The 16,238-nt window shown below is 44.6% G+C and overlaps 2 protein-coding genes across 8 annotated transcripts in view; one reads left to right on the top strand and one right to left on the bottom strand.

Moving 5' to 3' along the window:
- Positions 1-4,255: 4,255 nt before the first annotated feature.
- BRAT1 (BRCA1 associated ATM activator 1) lies at positions 4,256-14,581 on the bottom strand. 5 transcript variants are annotated; one of them, XM_068909188.1, is made up of 14 exons: positions 14,298-14,405; positions 14,084-14,157; positions 12,889-13,043; positions 11,961-12,108; positions 10,687-11,059; positions 10,469-10,588; positions 9,222-9,313; positions 8,841-8,959; positions 8,148-8,334; positions 7,688-7,761; positions 7,042-7,141; positions 6,659-6,757; positions 5,478-5,656; positions 4,256-5,237 (listed from the first exon to the last, which is right to left on the bottom strand). In XM_068909188.1, the coding sequence occupies exons 3-14, from the start codon at positions 12,925-12,927 to the stop codon at positions 4,506-4,508; spliced, it is 2,262 nt and encodes a 753-aa protein (XP_068765289.1). In that variant the 5' UTR covers positions 12,928-13,043; positions 14,084-14,157; positions 14,298-14,405; the 3' UTR covers positions 4,256-4,505. The 5 variants fall into 5 exon arrangements, with proteins under 5 accessions (XP_068765289.1, XP_068765286.1, XP_068765285.1 ...); XM_068909185.1 differs by having other exon boundaries at positions 11,961-12,105; positions 14,084-14,581; XM_068909184.1 differs by having other exon boundaries at positions 14,084-14,581.
- The window catches only part of IQCE (IQ motif containing E), a 29,395-nt gene continuing 26,882 nt past the window's right edge, over positions 13,726-16,238 (top strand). For 2 of the 3 annotated variants that reach the window (XM_068909189.1, XM_068909190.1), the window contains exons 1-3: positions 13,726-13,945; positions 15,055-15,102; positions 15,738-15,780. In XM_068909189.1, the coding sequence (XP_068765290.1) occupies positions 13,904-13,945; positions 15,055-15,102; positions 15,738-15,780 (133 nt within the window). In that variant the 5' untranslated portion in view covers positions 13,726-13,903. The remainder of the gene's footprint in view (positions 13,946-15,054; positions 15,103-15,737; positions 15,781-16,238) is intronic. The other variant, XM_068909192.1, reaches the window with a different exon arrangement.

Below are 16,238 nucleotides of genomic sequence, written 5' to 3' on the forward strand. Positions count from 1 at the left end.
ATGTCCCTGAAAGCAGTGGTCCCACGCTCTGTTCCTGCCTTTGAACCACGAGAGAGTGAGCTGGGGCAGCAGCTTGGTCTGGATAGGTTTGTTTTGGAGGCAGCCATGTGACAAAGGGTAAGATGAAAGGCATCTTCCCAGCCCTGTTGTGTTTATGGCAAATATATTCCTCTGAGCTGCTGCACTCTAAGCAGAGATTTGGCATTGATATTACTGATGGTCTGAAATACGGTTTTCTTCACGTTACCTTTGTTTTAAACGGAACAGCTGTGTAATTGCACCTCTGGTTATGCAGGGACTCTTAACCCAGGTTGTTTATTTCCTCTTCCATCCAGGGCGAAGTTAGAAGCGTATCCTCAATGAGCAACACGTGTGTTTGTAGAGCGTGTCTTTAATGCTTTCATTACAGTTGTACATCATTGGCTTTATTTCCTTCTCAGTCTGCACAGACAAAACACTTTTGAAGAAGAAGGTTGTTCCACTTCCATCTCAGTGTGTGGCTGGCAAGGTTATAAGCAAGAGCTGCCCTGCCTGTAGCGAAGTGCGTCTGACGCAGGCTGAGGTCTGGATGCATTCACTGCTGCTTTATTTCTCAGCAGAGGACAAAAACCACTGCTCACAAAGGGAAATGATGCAGCCTAGAAGGGTGCTGCTACTGATACATTTTTCCATTGTAAATTGCTGAGAACTTCTGCAGTGAAGCTGCTTGACGAGTTTCCTCTGCCACGCACACTGGCTTTTAAAAGCTGTGATGAATGTGTCCTGAGAATTAGCGCTTGTACTAGACAGACACAAGAAATTTTAAAGATATGCATGAGTTGATTTGTAATCGCAGAGCCCATATATCTAAGCTAAAGCAGCAGCCTTAGACTTTCATGGCCTATTTTTGACTAAAAGTTATGCAGTCAGTATAATTGGGTAGAGAAGTCTTCAGATGTTAAATGTCCAGTGTATTAAAACAAAAAAAAAATGAACAGCCATTCCTTTGGCAGCTTTTATAAAGCCATTACTAGTGTAAGGCTGAGCCAAAGATGCTTGTTCTCCACTGCTTCTGTTTGAGGCTGAGCAACAAAAGGATAAATCCTTTCTGCAGAGCTTTGTTGAAATGTGTTGGAAGCAGCTCTAGGAATTTCATACCTGCATGCGGATCAGGCAACACAGCTTACATTGCACCCTTTTTAGCTAAAGAGTGGAACAGAGCTTTGTAATCCTCTTTTTTTCCACAGTACCAGCCATTGCAGACCTAGATTTTTCTAGTCTGTGATGTTCTGTGTTGATACCACTTCTGTTCCTACTTCCCGCTGCCCACTAAAGTAAATCACAGCAAAGGCCACAGCCTTTGGTTAAATCAGCTATCATGTGCATATGGGGGAAAAAAAAAAATTCTCTGTGGTGCCCGTCTCCTACAGGAACTGTACAGCTACAGCTTCAAGGGTGTAAAAGCAGCAGTTTCCACAGAAACCCATCCCAGAAAGGCAGCTTGCACCTTTTCTGTAACTGAACGCCTGGCAGACCGCTTCCTGCTCTACGCCACCAGTGCACCGTGTGTGACAGCAGCGCACTGAGTGCGCACAGTTTATAGAGGGAACTGTTGTTTTAACATTGTGAAATGGTGAGTAGCAATGCCACTTGTTGACCTTAATGCTCAGTATGCGTAGTCTCAAGTGCCAGGACATGTTTGGGGTAACAAGTCTGTTTTGCAGAACTGTGAATAAGATTCCTTTTTCCTTTAGGTGTGTTGTGACCACAAATACTCAGCAAGAGTTAGCAAATGGCATAAATCCTTAACCCAGCAGAAAGCTGTGTGGCTGGGATAAGTATCTTGTAGATGTGCAAAAATAACTTTGGTAGGTAAGAAGTAGGTCGAAAATAAGTTAGTGTTATAAGAAAGTGGGGTAGGACTTGCAAACAATTTCTTAACACAGTAAAAAAATGGGCGTCCTAGCATAGGGATTGCTCCAGAGCAGAACAAATGTGCCTGAATATGAAATCAGACCATAAGCTTAGTAACTCTTCCCCAGGGCTGTAACAAGTCTAGGCGAGATGATTATGGACAGAATTGAAAAGGGAAGCTTTTTTTTTTTTTTGCAGTCAGATATTCAGTAGGCAATTTTTAGATTGTCTTGAAAAATATGTACTTGAATACAGCTCCCATTAGATCTTTCTCTTGCTGAAATCTAGTCCTGATTTCTCTTAGGCTTGCTCATCTACATGTCTGAGGATAAGATAGTAGGATAATTCACATTAGTAGCCGTTTGGTGCTTGTTTACAAATTGAGTGCTAACCTTTCAGCTCACAAATCCTACTGACACCTTTTTTTCTGCAGAAAGAATCAATGGATTTTTCTCATCTCCCCTGAGCTCTCTATTCCCTGCCACTTCACTCTTCACGCTGCTCAGATGTTCCTAACTCTTCAGCTGTCTCCCAATTACCAGGTGTGGGATGCCAGTCCCAGCATCTCAGCACTAACAAGACTCTGTACTGTAACACTGTAACTAGAGAAACAGAAAACACAAAGCAAGGAAGGGTTGTGAGCTCAGAGGACGAGAAGTGCAAAATCAGCATTGAGTCGCTTAATTGCTAGAGGGAAAGACTTCTTTTTTTCAATGAAAGGACACCTTAATTCCTCTTCCAAAAATAAGGAGCCATCTCAGTTTGGCCCATCAGTTGTACAACTTTGACTTTCACTGGTGCAAGCCATCCTGTCTATAAAAAGGACTTTGGACTGCAATTGGGCAACCTGTTATCATTCCAACCTCTACAAAATAGGAAAAAGCTCCATTAAAAGTGAACAGGACTGAGAATCGAGAGACCTCCTTAATGTGCAGTGGATTCTTCTTTCTGTAACAAGTAATTTGTTCAATTTGCTGATCTTTGAATAAATTCCTGGGCATCTCTTAAAGCGGGCAACCTTGAAACGTCAAGAATTCTAGTCCCGAAAGGGAGGAATAAATCCCCCCCAGCAACCCGCTCATCTGCTTTCCTGGAGTGTATCTATCTATCCGACTTATTGCCAAGATGTAATGCTAGTTTTGGAATTATAACCCCTTCAACAGACAGGAGTGCTAAACCTCCACAAACGACCCACACTTCCTTAAAAGCCGCTCCCTTCTCTTTTAATAACCCTCCCAAGTTCAGAGCAAAACGCAGGCACAGGGAAAGGCATGATTTTTCATATCTTCTGTCTTCTGCCATGTGTAGTTGCTGGCCAAGTAGAATTGTGTATCACCAGCAGAAGCTGCTCTCTCCTAAGAACAGCTGCTGTTACAATACCCAAGGGCTCTGTCATATATAAAGCTGTGTGCAGAGTGCTAGATAAGCATGCTGAGTTCATTAAAAGGCACTGAGTAAACCTCCAGCCTTAGCAGCAAGACATTTAAACTACATCTAACCCCAGTGTAGTGCTGCAGGGATAATACTGAAGACTGAGATTGTATGAGTAAGTGTCTCAACTGCATTAAATGCTATAGCCTCCATTAGGCTAACATGAGTGTTGTGTTCCTGCCTCTATGTTAGGCTAAGAGAGGATACAGGATGCTAGGTAACACTTCAGTACTGAAAAGGAATATAGTACAGTCTGACCTACTGCTAAAGGTACTGTTTCTTCATATTACAGAAGGCTTCTTAAACAGCACAAGAGGAGTCATTGGATTCAGTAACAAACTACAGCCTTCCCTGAGCTTCTTAAAAGCTGGCAAGTCTTTCTCCAGAAAAGTGTTGTCCTTCTCATTATAGCTGCTGTTTTCTAATTGTTTACTAAAGCTAAGCATGGATCAATGTTATCATGGAACAGCTGCAGGTGTCAAAATCTCTTTTATCAGTTAGGAGCTATTCTTCAGAAATCAAGAATAGGAGCACTTACAAAGGCCAACAAACTGGGACTTTCTCCTGATTTCAATTTAAAAAGCATCAAATAAGAACTTTGTTAGCTTTTTAGTGTCATCACTGAGATCAAACCAGTGCACAGATAGATAAATAAAACCAGTACACTTATAATCCCTCAAACGCCTTCCTCTGTTCTAAATGCAACAGGGAACTTGAGAACCCCATTTTTAGAATAAGGATATGGACAAGGTAAAAACAGTGTATTTTTAAAGCCAGTCTTCAATAGGTTTAGCTACTCTGGCTTTAAAAGGAGCATGCAATAATTGTTTTCAGTCACTCCTTTGTTTCTCTTTTTTAAAAAATAGGTTTCTTCATGGAGAGCAAGGCCTAGTGCTTTCCTAAAGAATGTACAAGTTAAAAGCAAAACAAATCCACTTCTTAAATATATTTTACTTTGAGAAACAGCTCAGACAGTTAACTATAAATGACATTTATCAGAAAATTTACACCAGTATTAAAGCAAAGATTGTGTGACTCATCTAACATTTAATCCTTTTCTCTATTCAAAGTAGTCCTTCTTTTGAGGCTCTCTCAAGACAGACTTCATGACTAGTAGCAAAAATTCTCCTCCAAAAAAAAAAAATGATGTGAAGCACTGCTCCCTTAAAGCAGAGATGTCTTTAGTAGCAGTCAGCTTCATTCTCCTCTACGGTGCCCACAGTAGCAAGGATGTCCTGTAAGAGCGACTGAGGGCTTTTCTCCACGTGGTCACTACTTTTGTTTAGATCATCATGCAGCTCTTCTAGGTCTATTGTTCCCAAAGCCAGAAGCATGCTCTCTGGATCTTGGAAGTCAATCTCGTTACCACTGCCTGAGGGGAAGTTCTGGGCCAGAGAACCCTGCCTTAGTGTCCTTTGTAACCATGCAATGCCATGTCCTGCAGGTGAATCTCCAGTCTCTTGAAAATCCTTCAGGGTGTTACTTGGATAAAAACTAGATCTTAAGGCAAGCAATACATCGCAGGCTTTCTGACCAACTGGCCTGTCACAGTCACACAAAGAACGAAACAAAAAGCCAAACAGTTTTGCTTGGCAAAATATCTGCAGCGACTCATGCTGACCAACGGAACTAGTGAATGCAGATGAGAGAGGAGCATACGGGCATTTAGGACGGCCAAGTCGGCAAAGCGTCTGGACGCAGAAAACTTCAACCAATTCCAAACCACCAAGCCTGACTTCCCAGTCTAAGTCGCTCTCTGCGATTTGGATCACTCTAGAGACAAACTGCTCTCTGTCCTGCAGTAGACCTGCGTAGCCTTGTCTCAGCCACTTGGTGAAGATGCTGATCACAGCCCTCCTAGGAAAGCCCTCCGGATCTGTAGACAAGATTTCTTGAAGCTTTGCTACAGTGTTCTAAACACAAAAAGACAAAGAGAAAACACAAAGAGGGAAAGAACATGTAAAGAAACAAGAATAGCGTAAGTAAAAAAAATCTAGTCCCTTGTCACTGCTGTAGCATCTTATTTAAACGGTTGTGAAACCTGACTGCATGAGACTGCAGATGACTTCAAGAAAGTTATAAACAATATAACAGCAAAATGTTATGCAGTTCTGCTTGATTCTGTCGCTGTGGGCTACACAAAGTTACCATACCTCTTTATTATATTGACTCCCTATGACAGGTGACTCTGCAGCAAAGTAAGTAATGAAGGTCAGGTGTCCTGCAGTAGTCACAGCACTCGCTCGCACGTAACTCTCTGGGTCCTCAAGAAGATCTTCTGTAAGCCTCGGCACCTCCGAAGAGAGGAGAGTCTGCCTGAACTCATCCTGGTCTGTAAACAAGACAGTAGTCCAAAGAAGTGAGGCTTTATTCTCTCAGAACTTGAAGCTGTTTCCAATGCAAACAGTCCTCTGCGTCATACAAGGACGCCCACTGACTGGAGGAACAGCTGCCAGTGAGCTGAGCTGCTGCAGAGACCAGGCAGCTGCTTTTAAGAGTACAGATGCTCTGTGTCAGGCTCCCTGGTGACCTCCAGTCAAGCCCTGCTAAACAGCAAAGTTTGGAAAAAAATCCATTTACCGTTATTCTAGGGGCAAGAAAACCTTTCCTTTAGGCAAGCAGGGACATGGTTTCAGCCCATCAAACTAACTGTTTTGCTTAAAGGATGAAAAAAAGTCTTCCCTTCTTGATCTCAAGACCCCGGTAAAGAAAACTAGATGTAACTGAAGCAGCACCACTGAGAAGGGCGGCTGCGGTGCACTGCTAACACAGCTGAGTGTGCTGGATACTTCCTTTCTGACCTGGATGGAGACAGTGGTAGACAACATCCTCCCCTCTTCCAACACAGCAGGGCTACTGTAGAAGAATTAATACAGCCTTAGTGCTGCCTGCTGCAATGCTTGAGCATTGAGGAAAAGTGGAAAATCAGTAGTTAATCCAAAGCATGCAAATAAGACCTGCAGCATAGCGCCTCCTAAATCCCAGCCCCCAGCCTGTTCAGAGGAACCAGAATCCACTATAGAGCAAACAGAGAAAAGGGAAAGGATTATCTGCCATTAAGGATTATTGTCACCTGCTCTGACACATGTTGAAGAACAGTCTCAGTATTTCTCACTTTAATTCACTAAAACTGTCATTGAGGAGAACATATACTACTTGCCTGATAAACTCAGATTTCTAAGCTTGTTAATCTTTTAGAAGATTTTGCTCATGATCTGAGAATATTTTTTTTCTCTCCAATTACACATCAGAGGATGCTTCACAAGCCCCAGTGACTTTTACAGCATTAAAGGAAATACTCCTCCAATCTGAACCATCTTATCTCTGCACGTACCTCTCAAGCCTTTAATCAGGACGGTGAGGAACTCCAGAGAAGAATCTCGTACTTCCCAGCAAGGACTGCACAAACGCTTCTGCAGCACCAGAAATACATCTGTAAAAGTCAAGTGACAGGCTTGGATGCACATGAAAGGTAACAAGCCTTACCAAAGCAATCACTCTACCACCTCTACATCACTTTATCAGATGCAATCCCTTTTGTTGCTGCTGTGTGTCCCCCCTGGAGTTCTCCATTGCACTACAGGGACTGCTAAACCCTACATTCAACGTAATTGCAAACAGGTCAGTTGTAAGTCCTCCAAGTGGGAAAGGTAGGTGAGAGGAGGTTTCATACATGCTGCAAGCTGCTGTTTGTCCCAGCTTGAAAAGTTTTGTTACCTTGCAGAATCTTCTTGGTTTGCCACTGGCTGTTGAAACGGGACATTTCAGGTAAGCACACCAGCCATTTGGATGCAGCTTGAAATGACTTTTTCAGAACCTAAACAACATAAAGCACATTTACTTTAATATGAGAAGAAGCATTTTTTGCCTTTACCCTAGATAGAATTTGTTTTATCCTCAAATTACAGAGAAATTCCCAGGAAAAACAAATATCTGTCCTTATTAGGAAGTAAGCCACAAGCAAATGGTACCTATACAGTATTTCTAGTAAGCTCCTAGAACATGCCTGTTCTTAAGCTAGTAATATAAACTCCTGGTTTCTCCAGGTTTTGATTTGCAGTTGTCTTCTGAGCCATTCTGACAAAACAAACAACCCTAGCACCAACTGGATGCTTAAAGGCCACATCACGTTTAATATGTTGGCACTACTCCTAGATGTGATGGCTCCCATCTTTCAAAAGCATCCAATTACTCGCTCACTAACATTTTAGTTATGACCTGCAAGCCACCCAGAGTCAAAATAATCCTCCTATATATTCTAATGCAAACTGTGTTAAGAAGCAACTATTGTCAGACTGTTTCTCAGAACTACATCCCAGTGGAGCAAGCTAATACACATGACTGTCCTTGCTCCTATACTTACTGTAGGGTTAGTGTTTGGACTCTCCAGGTATGCCAAAAGGACGTCAAATAAACTTTCTACGAGCGTGTCACAGCCTGAAACACAGAAAACTGAGAGCTGAAGGTCCAATAGGGAAAGAATGAAAAATTTCAACTGTTGAAATACTGAAAGATACAGGATTATAAAACTGCATTTTGGAGGAAAAAGCAGTCCTGAAAGCAAGGGAGAAACATCCATCTTCTCAAAACCACTAATCCAAACTTTTTTTAGTTACAGCATCACCTGCCCTATCTTATCAACAGAAATTAGGGCTAACCAACACAGTAGGAGGAATTGAAAAATGAACAAATTTCAGAAACGGAAGCAGTAGTCTTTGCTCAGAAACTTCAGTGAGAAGGTGGGATGGAAAATTCTGCAATCACATAATGGTCAAGTATTTCCAAAATCTAAAAAAAAAATTAAAGCACAAAGATTAACTCACCCTTCCGCTCTGAGAGCACAGCCAGGACATCAAGAGCTGACCTCTGTACTCTGAAGCAAACAATCAAGATTTGGCTTATCTTGCTTCCCAGAGGATAAGCTGGAATTAGGAGGCCATTACAGAATTGTAATATTGTTATGAGAGAGCGTAGCAAAGATGTATAGGGTAAATCCACTGGCAAATGCATCTAATGGAAGGAAAAAAAGCAAGTTTCCAACAAACGTCTCAAACGTGCATCAAGACCAGGAGTTTTTGGTCAGGACTTGGGCAAAAACTGCAATTTCTAGTGTGCCCTTTCTTATCAGGCCACAAGGGTGATAGCTATGAACAAATTATCTTCCTCTTTCCCAGAGAACTATGGCACAGATGGAAGATGGTTCCTACCACTGCTTGGGAAAGCAGTGCAATTTGTTTTTCGGAGGATCGATATTTGCAGGAGAGGTAGGGTATGGGTAATTAAGCTTGTGAAGGTGGATTTGAAACTAAATGCAGTCCTTCTTTACAAGCCTCAGTATTCTTCTGTTCTCTTATTTGGAGTCTAGCGTGCTAGATTTCTTTAACATAGGGAAGCCCCCCACTGTCATCCCTTCTCCATGTTCTGTAAAGTTCTACTGCGCAAGTTTGCAACCAATCTTAATGCTGTCTTTCAAGGACCAGTCTCATCCCTGGGCTTTTATCTTCTCTGAATGTTACCAGAGACAGCAGCTCCTCCAGATGACCAAGAGTCTGACACAGGAGACTAGCACAAGATGACCTGGAGGACAGAACGCTTTCAACAGTGGCAGGATCTGTGACAGACTCATCCAGCAAACCTGGTGGAATGAAGGAGAGAAGAGGTCAGGTTGCTATTTAGTGAATACAAAGGACAGTGATTTTAAAATATGTAAGTTAATCAAGAGTTTGACAGATGTAATTGGAATGACATCCCTTCAAATGTAATTCTCAATCAGCAGGACGCTGAACTTCACCAAAAACACTGGTACTGCCAACAACTCCTTCTACTCTTCCTCCTCCACCAGACACTAAAAACCCTGGCAAGCAGAATAGTCTCTAGCTTTTCTATCACCACTGTACCTGCATATTCCAGGGGCTGGGAGGCTGCTCTTAAAATACAGTCCATTGGCTGAAGCAGAACAGTCAGTGCCTGAATCCTCACATTTTGTGGGCTTCAAAGGAAGAAACAGCAGTCAAAAACAAAACAAAAAACCCTTCAATTCTTTCTCAAGCCATGTGCCCCCAATGTTGATCAGAAGAACAGCATTTTTCACCTAAGCTTCTAACCAAGCCAGCAACCGGCAGAAGAGCAACAAAAGTAACCAGGATTCAAGCCTTCTTCCAAGCTTCTTGGCTAAACCAAGAGCAGAGGAGAAATGGCTGTGGAACTTATAAGCAGCCTCAGCAAGAAATGCAAGTAACAGAGATAGTGGGATCTTGGGTGCAAAGGTGTTTTTTTTTTTTTTTTCAAAAGGGAGGCATTTCTTCTCAACCAAACAGTACCCTTATAGCTTAAGACTCAGGCGTTACTTCACCTGTAAATCAGTATCTGCATGTGCAATATTACTTTAACACCTGAGGATTTCTTCGTGCTTTTTCTACCATCTAAATGGGAATTATGGAGAAGATGCAGGCAGACTTCTCAGAGGTGCACAGTGATAACATGAAAAGCAATGGTCGTAAGTTGCAACAGGGTAGATTCCAACTGGTATAGAGAAAACATTTTTCTTACAGAGAGTGGTTAAGTGCTGGAGGCTGCCCAGAGAAGTTACGGAATCCCCATTCTTGGGGATATTTAAACCTTGACTGGTGAGGGCCCTGAGCAACCTGACCTACCTTTGAAGTTAGCCTTGCACCGAGCAGGAGGCTGAATTAGATCACCGCTACTGGTCCCTTCTAACCCAAATTATTCTTTGACTGTTGGCAGGGGTCCCCACATGGCAAATTTCTGCCGGAGAGCACTTCAAGTTTGTACACTAGTCAATGGTTTTGTGAAAGAAAACTGAACAGAGAGAACAATGAATTTGACAGGCAGTCAAACTGTGTCCACCTAGTCATTATAAAGTTAAAGTAGTCTGCTATTTCTGCCCGACAGACTGGCTGGCTCTAGATAAGAGGCAAGCGTGTACCTGTAAGCATGACATTGGTTTCTTTGAAATTGTATTATTCTAGCTATCAGTGTCTGAAACTTAGTTAACTGTGGGCATGGTCTTGCCAACCACTCTTAGGTGTTAAGGAACGTAGTGAAAAACAGTGAAAACAACAGCTCTCAGAACGGGACTAGACATATCTGCAAAGCGCAAAAATTTTACAGCAGCAACACCTACCATTTGTGGAGCCTCAGAATTCCTACTGCCAAGGGACCTGCTTGTACAGGGGTTAAATGTTCCAGAGCAGATGTCACTAATGCCCAAAAACTGCCTTCAGTGTCACAAAACACAGGAGATCTAGGAAGAAAGAAGTGTCAACAATATACCCTATAAACACAGAGGCTGGAAAACAGATATTTCTCATCACTGGATCCAAGCTCCCAAAAGATCTTCACCTTGCCACGTTAAGCAAAAGATCCGCCAGCATGTGCTGTGCTTGAACAGACTCTTCCGTCAAAAAGGATTCTACTTGCTTTGCTACACCTAACCAAAGTACTTCGGTCCATGGAGCATGACAACAGCCAAACAAACTAGTTAACAGTTTTAATGACTGCTTGATTCGAGAGACAGAGCTGGACTGAAGGGAATCTTCTATACGCTTTATAATCATTTGGGCACACACTGGCCAGTCACAATCCTTTGCACTGAGAGGTTTAGTCATTTCAGACTCTAGAGAGAAGGTGAGCATGTGCACCAGAAGCCGACTGGCAGCTGAAGCCACAAACAGGCTGGGATCTCCTTGCAGAGTGAAGATCACATCTATGCCTCCTGTGTCAAAACAAAACAAGTCATTGAAGGGGGGGGTGGAGGGAGAGGGGTAAACCCTTTCTATTTTGAGGCAGATGCCTTGTTGCAGTCCAACCATATATCACTCTAATTAAAGTATCATTCAGATTTAAATGCCTTTTTTTTTTTTTTTGGCAGTCTCTGCTGCAACTCAAGGTCAGCCTATCCTTACCAAAAAGCAGAAGAAGAAAGAAGAATTATTTTCATGTGATACTAGTAACTGAGGAACAGAAGAGGACTTCAATGTAATGTCAGTAGTATCAGAAGAGTTGAGAGCATGCTCACTGTATATTTATGGGAGGAGCTTGTACTATCTGCAGACATGACTGGTAAGGAAAAAAGGCAACTGCAGCAACAGTACTGCTTTTCTATTACATGGCTAGGAGCACGTGTGCTGCACAGGTTAATACCAATTCAGTCTTTTAAGCCCCTCCACACATGGAATCTAAGCCTGGTGTTAGCAGCAGGAAAACTTACATACCTGCAAAAGGACAATGGGACTGCAAATGTGAGTGAGCATTAATAGAGAAAACTGAGCCCCTGGTTTGTTTTTCTGAAGTAAAATCATACTGAAATTAGAATACAGTAGGTTTCTAACAAGCTCTTTTTATCGCAGCTTTTGTAAGATATGCCTTTTCCCCCCTCTGACAGAAACACAAGTTTAGTGTTGAAGAAAGGGAAACATACAACTAGTTTAACAAAGAAACCTTCTTTCAGAAACTTCAGTTTTTTCACACATTGTTTACTTTTCTCTTAAGTAAAGTAAAATAACCACACTGGCATGTGGTCTCCATGCTGTCCATCTCATTTAACATCTCAGCAACAGACTGGAATGGAAGAGACACAAAAGATATCAGGAGCTGCTAGTTCTGAAAGTACTCACCACCGCTGCAGAGGAAGTGGAGGGCAGGCTGGTGGTGCATCATGTTGCGCACACCCTCCACCCAGCCACTTCGCACGGATGCATCTTCCCACACCACACTGTTCAGAGACCCGTCTTCGCCAAAGAGCCTGCCCAACAGCTTCTCCTGCTGAGGCCAGAGGAGAACACACAAGTAAACAGTAAGGAAAGGGCCTTGAGAGGAGTGGAGGGGCTGCTTAGTCATCCCAAGTCAATAACATTGATACTGTAGCAAGGCCTTCTCTTGCCTTGTATAACTAAAGAGGAAAACATTCAGAATCCCATACTTAAACTCAACAGCGATACCGTAGTGAGGCCTTCTTTTGCTAAAAGGATAACTACAGGGGAAAATTTTGTTTTTAAGATGCTGGGGACAATTTAAGTAGACGTCGGTTCCATTAGAGTCCTTTGTCACCTGCACCTCTTCCTCGAAGGCAGCCCTTTGGGTTTTGAGTTTTGTACTGTAAATCTATGCCACTGAATAAAGCAGGGCTTATAATACTCCCTCATTTTTGCAGGGCATAAATGAGAGATTTCCTGTCAATTTACTACAGAGGAAAAACACCATCTGTTATTGCAGTTTAAATGCAAGAGATCTGTCTAGGGATGTAATATTCTGCAGTTATGGCTGCGAGATGCTGTTATCCCATATACTGTTTTGAACTGAAAACGAGAAGCACCCCACAGCAGCGTTTATAGTGCTGTTGTTACAAAATAAAAGAAGACAGCAGCTTTACGTGAGAACTGAAAAAGAATAGTATGATTATATGCTGGTAGTAACATACTCCTGTTTGATGATTTCTCTGACGTATGTTATAAATTCTGTAAGCAGAATACATATATTTTTTTCAGGCGTTCTCAAGAAGGAAAGAGGTGGAAAGAGCCATGTGGCAGCAGGTACCTGACTCACCTGCAAGTGCTGGAAGCAGTCTTCGGAAGCTGCGAGCATCCCTGCTAACCGCAGAGTAAAGGACAGGATGCTTGGACTCGGCTCCGGTAGCGCCAGCACAGAGGTGATGAGCTCTGTCAGGCAGGGGTTGTCCTGCACCAGCTTCAAGGTAGGCCCTAGCGACGGGGTGTTGCCCAGGGAGAAAAAAACAGAGAATCAGCACCAAGACTGCCGTCCCTGCTTCACAACCCCCGCCGGGGGGTGGGGATGGGGGTTAACTCAGCCCTGAGGTGGGGGGGGGGTGTTAACTGATTTAACTACGGCACACGAGTTCAGGCTCGACTGAAGCTTCGTGCCGACCCCACGCACGAAAAAGCTTCCCCGACCGACCCCAGGTGCGACCGAGGGACCGGCCCCCCGCGGGGGGGCTCCCTGCCCGCTGAACGGCCGCGCGGCCCGGGGCAGGCGGCGGGCCCTCACCGGCCTCGCTGAGGTCCCCGAACCAGTCGAGCAGCTTCTCCAGGCAGGTGTCGTCGGAGCCGGGCTGCCGGGGGTCGGCCAGGGCGGCGCAGACGCGCGGCAGCAGCAGGCCGCACTCGCGGGTCATGGCGAAGCGGCGGCGGGCGCGGGCGACGAACGAGGCCTCCCACGCCGACATGGCCGCGCCGCTCCGTCACCCGGAGCGACCCGCCGCGACGTACCGGCCGCGAGGCGCGCGCGCGGCCGCAAAGCGCCTGTCGCGAAGCGCGCGGTGGGAGCGGCGTCTCCTGCCGCGCGGTGGCGCTGGTGCCCCGCGGAAGGGCCGGGATGGGGCCGGGAGGGGGGGGAGCGGCGCACACCCGGCGCGGCCCGGTCGCTGCGCGCATGCGCGCTCACCCTCCGCTGCCGGCGGGGGGGAGAGGGGGAGAACGGCGCGGCGGGTTGCCATGGCCGCCGCGAGCCGGAAGTGCCGGGCGCGAGGCCGCCGCTGCCCTGAGGCGGGCGCCGCGGCCCGGGGCGGCCCCGCCGCCCCCTGAGGCCTCCCCGTCGCCTCGCCATGGCCCGGGGGGGCGGCGAGGCGGCTGCCGAGGGGGAGCTGGTAAGAAGTGAGCGGCGGGGATGGCGCCGGGCGGCCGGGCCCGGCCTGCCGTGCCCTGAGGACCGGCGGGGCGGGCGGGCCGGGGCCCGGCGGGCGGCGGGGAGCTGCGCGTTGCCGAGGTCGCTACCCGCGGTTCACCTTCTCCTGTGCGCCGGCTCCTCTCGAGGCGGCCTGTCTCGCTGCCCCGCCGCTTCCTGAGGCACTGCTGCGATCTGCCAGGGCGATAAGGAAAAGGCCTTAAAAACAGCAAAAAATCGGCGCTGTGAGGAACGCTGCCTGAGGAAACGAAGAGCGGCGTGGCGTGTGAGCTGCGTGCCTGCTTGCTCTCAGCCGGCGCAGAAAGCTGCTTTACCTGCTCGGTTGTTGTCAGTCCCAGGTTTCTCAAAAATACTTCCCCTCTCCCTGCTTTCTGCCGTGAGCTAAAGCTGCGTTTTGGCAGGGAGCGGTCTGTACCTGTAAGCACCATGGAGCCAGCAGCAAGCAAAAATACGCGTTTCATCTAATACGTTCATGTAACTTGAAAGGGGAGCGGATGTTGTCTAGGTTTTCCTTCTGCTGCGGGTATACTCACATTTGATAAGCGGGAAAATTCCTCATTTAGCTCAGTAGGAGGAAAAATTAAATAAGCAGTTATCTGAAGCTTTTTTTTTTTAATTTGATTATTTAGTTTGGTTTTTATTAGCTAGATCACTTCTTCAGTGTGGTTTACTGTACGTTCCCATAGCACAGATTGGGTAGGGAAAGAGTAAATGGAGAAGTGCATAGAGGGATGAGTTCCTGCTTAACTAAGTATTACTATTGGAGAAATTAATGGAGAACCAGCACCTCTGATGAGGTGCCTGAAAGTTCAGCAGTTGTTATTCTGTGCGCTGGAGCGCCTACGTCTCATCATGGATCGAGTCTGAAGCAAATGGCTCTAAGTCGCACAGAACGCTTCTGCTGGAGCAGATGAAGCCATTTTTTGCAAAAGTGGTGACAGATTGCCCTCGTGAATTTACTGCATTCAAACTTTGTCACGATCATAGCAGGAAATAAAGTTTTCTGGGCATAAATTATAACCAGTTACCTAGAGAGTAGCAAATATCACAGTTTATGTATCTGTTTCCCAGGGAGATGACAGCCTGTCTGTGATAACCTATGAATCAGATGCAGAAATGGTGAGTTTTATTAATGACATGCTGCAGATGAATGCTTAAAAAGACCTCTCAGGATGTTTTTGCACACACCACACCCACGTGATGTCTAGTGATCGATTAAATAGATTCTGCAGACAATAGAGTTAACAATATGCTATTGCAATGTAGCTTGATACAGAAACTTCATCTAATTCTGGGTGCAGTTCTAGGTTCTAAATTCTCAGCACTCCAGGCTGGAAATTGTTTGGCATCATTTCACTGTTTACCAAGTTATGGGCCCTAAGTAATCGTTTTATAGTATTCTAATGGAATTGAACAAATCTTTCTGTTAATTAAATGGTCCTACAGATCGTTCTCTACTCTGTGATCATGTTGGCCTTGCTGCTACTCATACTTTGCGTTCTAGGCATAAATGACAACTTTGTAGCATAAAACATCAGTAGGATCTCCTTAATTAGGGTGACTGTTACTGTGGCCAAATTCAATCTCTCTTTCTGTATATACTTAATGCTACGATTTATGTTTTATACCCAGAAGGTTTTGTGTTACTAGAGCAGCCATTCCCCATTAAAAATAGAGGTTTAAGCCAATTTTGAGGTAATATGCTGAAATCTTGGAGCAGTTTAAATACACAGGAACTTTTTTCTTTCTTTCAGAAGTTAAAGAAGAAAATTTTTCACAAGCCTCCAAAATCACCAAGTAAGAATTCCAAAATCTTGTTCTTGCGCATCCATTATGCGGAACAAGATAGATTTCCATGGGACATGAGAACTGGAAGATTTACGTGAAACAACATCTTGTGATTCTCTCTGGGGTTATTCACTGCTGCGTGCAGAGCACATCCATCTCAGATTTGTATTTTGTAAACAGCAAATTTAGGCTTTTGTAGCCTAAAATTGATGTTTATGGTTTAGTTGTAACTCTTGATCCCAGGCATATACTATTTTCATTTCACGTTGTTCCTTCTAATGACTAGCATTCTGAATTTCTTTTTCTCCTGATTTCTTTGAAGAAATGCTGATTCTTGCTACATAGAAAGAGTCCGAAATTACTGGAGCTGTGCATCCCACTATCCAGTAGATAACTGTGGCTATGGATTAAATAGTTCTCTGTTTCATTTGTTGTTTCTTTCCCATGACCTTAGAAGTACAATGTAG

The sequence above is a fragment of the Struthio camelus genome, chromosome 15, assembly GCF_040807025.1.
Source record: "Struthio camelus isolate bStrCam1 chromosome 15, bStrCam1.hap1, whole genome shotgun sequence".
Classification (NCBI taxonomy): Eukaryota; Metazoa; Chordata; class Aves; order Struthioniformes; family Struthionidae; genus Struthio; species Struthio camelus.

What these genes read in the sequence shown, in the direction of transcription:
- BRAT1 (XM_068909184.1), bottom strand. Translation starts at nt 14,444, where the DNA reads ATGAAACGCGTATTTTTGCTTGCTGCTGGCTCCATGGTGCTTACAGGT. An exon ending in CTTTTGCTTAACGTGGCAAG is followed by an intron (nt 10,589 to 10,686) that starts GTGAAGATCTTT and finishes CTTTCTTCCTAG; the next exon opens with ATCTCCTGTGTTTTGTGACA. An exon ending in TGGAGGAGCTGCTGTCTCTG is followed by an intron (nt 8,335 to 8,840) that starts GTAACATTCAGA and finishes TCCTTCCATTAG; the next exon opens with ATGCATTTGCCAGTGGATTT.